At 30.9% G+C, this 5,054-nt stretch overlaps 3 protein-coding genes across 3 annotated transcripts; 2 read left to right on the forward strand and 1 right to left on the reverse strand.

Annotated features, from left to right (window-relative positions):
- Positions 1–666: 666 nt before the first annotated feature.
- LOC108743777 (ubiquitin-like-conjugating enzyme ATG10) lies at positions 667–1,869 on the reverse strand. Its single transcript, XM_025979698.1, has 4 exons — positions 1,672–1,869; positions 1,385–1,612; positions 1,082–1,164; positions 667–1,027 (listed from the first exon to the last, which is right to left on the reverse strand). The coding sequence occupies exons 1-4, from the start codon at positions 1,780–1,782 to the stop codon at positions 940–942; spliced, it is 510 nt and encodes a 169-aa protein (XP_025835483.1). The 5' UTR covers positions 1,783–1,869; the 3' UTR covers positions 667–939.
- Positions 1,870–2,024: 155 nt separating this feature from the next.
- Positions 2,025–3,535, forward strand: LOC112906073 (single-stranded DNA-binding protein 3-like). Its single transcript, XM_025979699.1, has 4 exons — positions 2,025–2,620; positions 2,869–2,941; positions 3,011–3,072; positions 3,127–3,535. Exons 1-4 carry the CDS (start codon positions 2,565–2,567, stop codon positions 3,428–3,430), a joined length of 495 nt encoding a protein of 164 aa, XP_025835484.1. The 5' UTR covers positions 2,025–2,564; the 3' UTR covers positions 3,431–3,535.
- Positions 3,536–3,583: 48 nt separating this feature from the next.
- Positions 3,584–4,610, forward strand: LOC112906075 (src kinase-associated phosphoprotein 2-like). Its single transcript, XM_025979700.1, has 3 exons — positions 3,584–3,784; positions 3,851–4,116; positions 4,172–4,610. The coding sequence occupies exons 1-3, from the start codon at positions 3,754–3,756 to the stop codon at positions 4,376–4,378; spliced, it is 504 nt and encodes a 167-aa protein (XP_025835485.1). The 5' UTR covers positions 3,584–3,753; the 3' UTR covers positions 4,379–4,610.
- Positions 4,611–5,054: the final 444 nt, after the last annotated feature.

Below are 5,054 nucleotides of genomic sequence, written 5' to 3' on the forward strand. Positions count from 1 at the left end.
AATTTACTATGAAATATAAAAACAATCATTAAGTACTTGACTGTTTTAATTTGCTAAATATTTTAGATAAGGTGGGAGAAAAATATAACGTTAGGTGAACCACCTGGATTTTTACATTCATGGTGGTGGTAAGTTTTGATATATACCTTATTCGATTTTTTTCGTAAATTATAAAATTTTAGCGTATTTTGGGACCTGTATTGTGCTGCCCCAGAAAGACGAGACACGTGCGAACATTCGTCAGAAGCAAAAGCTTTCCACGATTATGTGAGTAGCCATGCATTTACAATCTCTTTGTGGATCAATACTATTAAAAAGGACCGTGGCAACGTTGCCTTAATACGCGTTTTACCAGGTGCAATGGCCCAGCTCAGTATTGCTGGATACAAATTTATGCAATGTTGCCAAAAATACTTCAGATTTTCACAAAAAAGCAATCCGAATACTTTAAAATATTTTGAAACTACTATTGTTTACTTTTTATAAAAGTTGTAGATATCTATTAGAGTCAGTGCTAAATGTGGCCTTTGTTTTTGATTCTAATTAAATTCTAATTTAATTTACAAAACAAAAAAAAAAAAGATTACCACTTAAAACAGAAACTATAAATAGTGAAACTAATATAAGATAATTATAAAAACATCTACAATTGATTAAAATCGGGAATTTTTAGGTTAGCTACAATTAAAAAGTAACAAAATAACTATTGTAATTTTTTAAATTATTGAGGGAAATGAGAAATCCTATAGCATTCCCTCAATAGAAATATAAAACCAATAAAACTCTTCAATCTCAAACTATATAGCATACGGGTTATACGGAGTACAGAAATCCGGTTTTGTATTATAGTTTTAAATGAGCCACAGTCAGGGTCGTATTCAGAAAAATTTGCATCAACGTGTTTTAAATTTTTCGTATATTTTCATAATAATTGTAATGTTAGTGAGTTAATTTAAAATATTCTGGATGGAGCGTAAGTCCCACAAACGGTCCTATGGCACTAAGCCAGGAAATGAGTATATTTTTGCTGAAAAGAAAAAAATGTACTTGTTTTATTTATGATTTAGTAAACGTAAATTACCTGTCTTTAAACGATTCATCGATAAATTGCGCTGTTTTACAAGGATGAACTGTTAAAAAGGGTATTTGAAGGACAGGATGGTCCTAGAATTAATAAAAAATATTATTCTGTAGATTTCTATTGCCGTTATTTTCTAACGGATTGAAAAAAAGAAAAGAGAAAGGCAAAGTTTAGAAAGGTAACGCACCATAGTTATTGCATTGAAAGTAGAAACTTTCTAACAACTAAACTTCGCAAAACATGTTAATCAACCATAACAATTGATTTGAATATATTTTTGTAATTAAATTTACGATTTCTTACCAGTTGAGTTAACATGGTGTAGGGAGCCTGTAAATTCAATATTTTCCAGGACTGCTCCAGAGATAATTGAGACCCATCGTTTTTATAAGTGATAAAACAAATAACCGGAACAGAGTAGCTTGTATTAAATGAAATGTGATATTCGAAAGTTACAGTTTCTTCATTTCCGTTATTTTGTTTCCATATTTTCCGCATTTTTTTTTTTGCAAAAATTCCCGTTTCTAAATCCTAATAAAAAATATACCTATTTAATTTTATTCGTAATATTTTCCGTCTACAACTTTTACCTTTTCTGGGCAGACTATCCAGCCATCCAGTAATTTATCGGAAAGATTTTTCATTTCTTCAAGTTGTTTTTTAAATTCATCATAATTAAACAATTTATCGATGGTAGACATAAGGCTTTCAGTATATTAATTTGAAATGAATTATTATTTATGTAAATGTTTAAATTCACTTTTTAATTAATTTACTTATTATGTAATACCAAGGTAAAACGAATTTTCATTTAATTTTTTTTTAAGGGAATTAGTTTTTGTGGTAGTTTCGAACGATGAAGTTATTTCCTAATGATCAGTGATCATATAACATACAACCCTGTTCATTTTGAGTGGGGAAAGTACGCAGTCGCAGCGGTTCACACTTCGGAAAGACGCCGTTGCCAAGTTTAGTTCGTCAGCTAGTCCGAGTAGGTGTGTTTCTTGCAAAAATCGAAGTATTAATTGATAATTAATTTGTAAAACCCACCATAAACACGCGAAAAGTCTGTGTTTTTAATTACGTGTAATAATAAAGCGTGATAATTTGATAAATTTAATGGACGATCTTCGTACTAAATTGAAGATAGATAACGGGAATGTAACACTGACGCATGCCCAGTTTGAACAACATCACAGTGATAGCGGCGTCGTGAGTATTTTGACGTGTGAAGTGTGTAGTGTGTTTAATATATTCCTGTAAAATGACAGTGAGTTGTTTTGCAAAGTGATATTTACGTACAAATAACAAATAAAGATCTGGCTGTAAGTGCTCTACAGCCAGAAGGCAATGTGCGCTGAAGTATCGTTAACAATGTAAAAAGTTGAATATGCTCGAAATATAAATGTGTAACAAGAAATGATAAAATTCGAAAGTCGCTGCATTCTGTTTACGGTCTTTTGAGTTGGTTTATGCAAAAGAAATGTACGCGAAAGGAAAGGGGTCGTCTGTACCGTCCGACGCACAAGCGCGAGAAAAGTGAGTATAAATGCATTTTTTAGAATAAACAATTGGAGCAAAAATAGAAGCGCCCTTGGTAGCATTAGAATACCATTTATTTATTTATAAATTCTTGCTGTGTCCAATTAGAATTAGGGTGGTTTTATCACAACAAAACCACGTGACATTGTAATTTCTTATCTGAAGATTTAAATATGATTGTTTTTTACTTTGCTAATGAGAATTTAAGCAAATAATTTACGTTAATAAATACATTTCTTCTTCAGGCTTGCACTGTATGTTTACGAATATCTTCTTCACATTGGAGCACAAAAAGCCGCACAAACCTTTTTGTCGGAGGTAAATTTACTATGAAATATAAAAACAATCATTAAGTACTTGACTGTTTTAATTTGCTAAATATTTTAGATAAGGTGGGAGAAAAATATAACGTTAGGTGAACCACCTGGATTTTTACATTCATGGTGGTGGTAAGTTTTGATATATACCTTATTCGATTTTTTTCGTAAATTATAAAATTTTAGCGTATTTTGGGACCTGTATTGTGCTGCCCCAGAAAGACGAGACACGTGCGAACATTCGTCAGAAGCAAAAGCTTTCCACGATTATGTGAGTAGCCATGCATTTACAATCTCTTTGTGGATCAATACTATTAAAAAGGACCGTGGCAACGTTGCCTTAATACGCGTTTTACCAGGTGCAATGGCCCAGCTCAGTATTGCTGGATACAAATTTATGCAATGTTGCCAAAAATACTTCAGATTTTCACAAAAAAGCAATCCGAATACTTTAAAATATTTTGAAACTACTATTGTTTACTTTTTATAAAAGTTGTAGATATCTATTAGAGTCAGTGCTAAATGTGGCCTTTGTTTTTGATTCTAATTAAATTCTAATTTAATTTACAAAACAAAAAAAAAAAAGATTACCACTTAAAACAGAAACTATAAATAGTGAAACTAANACTTAAATTAATTCGTGTTAACAATAACTGTATTTACCTATTTCTTTATAACAGTAAATTTTTAGTTTTGGATGAATATGTAGAGTCTGATATAAAATTTGAAGAGGATGTTCAAAACCAAGAAGCTCTTTACCAAAACCCTTCGTTGAATCTATCAAAATCTGATAATCTATCTACCTCGTCAGTAATGAACGATGAAGGCAATTGCCCATATGCAAGTAAGAAATATTATATTTCTATTATCTTATCTCTCTTTTAATTGTAGTGATTGATTAATTTTATAGATTTACCAGCCCAACAAGTAAATACTTGCGAAAAAAATGGACCATTAATAAAAAAAGAAAAATTCCTATTTCTTGAACACCACAAAAAGATATTTGCTGCAGTCCAAGAATCGTTTTTTCTTATTTACTTGAGTGAAAAAGACGTTAAGCCAATTCGAACAATTGACTTGACCAAATACGAAGTCAGAATTCAAAATAACGGCAAAAATAGTAAAAAAAAGTCTGCAATTTTTGAATTTGTCCGCCTGAATAAAAAATCGTATCAGGTAATACATCCCCAGAGAAACTTTAGAAGTAATTTTAAGCGTTTTGTTTTTTTAGTTTATTGCCCAATCTGATGAAGAAGCAAATGAATGGTGTAAAGCAATAAGCAGCAAAACTTCAAAAACTACCGAAAATACGTTTAAACCCGCGACTGTGCTTCTTAAAAGAAATCTTCCACCTTTGCCCAAAATTAAAAATAAACTCGAAGCAAATACTTATGAAATTGTTGATATCGATGTAGATTATACCGAGATAGAAAGGTAATGTTGAAAATTATATTGGATTATTAGTTAAAAAAATCAAATTTAGAATCGCTAGTAAATAAAATCTTTCAATGTTCCTTAAACAAGTTATATGTACAATGTAGCTACTTATACATATGTTAGTCTGAGTTATCTACAATTATTGCTTCATTTATCACTGTAATAAACAAAGCTACCTTTCTTTAGTGAGTACAAATATAAATTATTACATAAAAGTAAATATTTAACGTTAAATTTTGACAAGACAATACATTTTTATTTACTGAACAAAAAAGTATGACGGGCGGACAATAACGAACTCTAAATTAAATTTATTTTTTAAATGAAATACTAGTTATTATATACAAAAACATGATCGATGCAATATGGTAATAACATAGTTCGAAGAAAATTTAATGTCACTTACCACTATTCTAGAAAACTGCTTGCGAATGAAGTAGATCACCTGAAAAAAAGATTCGCTTAATATAATTTATTGTTTTTTGTGTCATCATCATCATAAGGTCATCAGTCCTAAGACTGGTTGGACACGTACCTCCACTCCCTCCTATCCTGAGCTAAACCTCGCATTTCCCTAAAACCAGAACAGCCCACATCCTTAACTATTTGCGAAGAGTAATCTAATCTAGGTCTACCTCTACCCCTCCTAACTCCTGTTTCTGCCTCTAATATGTCTC

This window comes from Agrilus planipennis, unplaced genomic scaffold (genome assembly GCF_000699045.2).
Source record: "Agrilus planipennis isolate EAB-ADULT unplaced genomic scaffold, Apla_2.0 scaffold1784, whole genome shotgun sequence".
Lineage (NCBI taxonomy): Eukaryota > Metazoa > Arthropoda > Insecta > Coleoptera > Buprestidae > Agrilus > Agrilus planipennis.

Bases quoted from the DNA above. Each gene is read 5' to 3' on its own strand.
- LOC108743777 (XM_025979698.1), bottom strand. From the start codon at position 1,782: ATGTCTACCATCGATAAATTGTTTAATTATGATGAATTTAAAAAACAA. The intron at 1,613-1,671 runs GTAAAAGTTGTA...ATTTTTTATTAG, and splicing joins GGATAGTCTGCCCAGAAAAG to GATTTAGAAACGGGAATTTT. The intron at 1,165-1,384 runs GTAAGAAATCGT...TATTAATTCTAG, and splicing joins ACACCATGTTAACTCAACTG to GACCATCCTGTCCTTCAAAT.
- LOC112906073 (XM_025979699.1), top strand. From the start codon at position 2,565: ATGTACGCGAAAGGAAAGGGGTCGTCTGTACCGTCCGACGCACAAGCG. The intron at 2,621-2,868 runs GTGAGTATAAAT...TTTCTTCTTCAG, and splicing joins GACGCACAAGCGCGAGAAAA to GCTTGCACTGTATGTTTACG. The intron at 2,942-3,010 runs GTAAATTTACTA...TAAATATTTTAG, and splicing joins CACAAACCTTTTTGTCGGAG to ATAAGGTGGGAGAAAAATAT.
- LOC112906075 (XM_025979700.1), top strand. From the start codon at position 3,754: ATGAACGATGAAGGCAATTGCCCATATGCAA. The intron at 3,785-3,850 runs GTAAGAAATATT...TTAATTTTATAG, and splicing joins AGGCAATTGCCCATATGCAA to ATTTACCAGCCCAACAAGTA. The intron at 4,117-4,171 runs GTAATACATCCC...TTGTTTTTTTAG, and splicing joins TGAATAAAAAATCGTATCAG to TTTATTGCCCAATCTGATGA.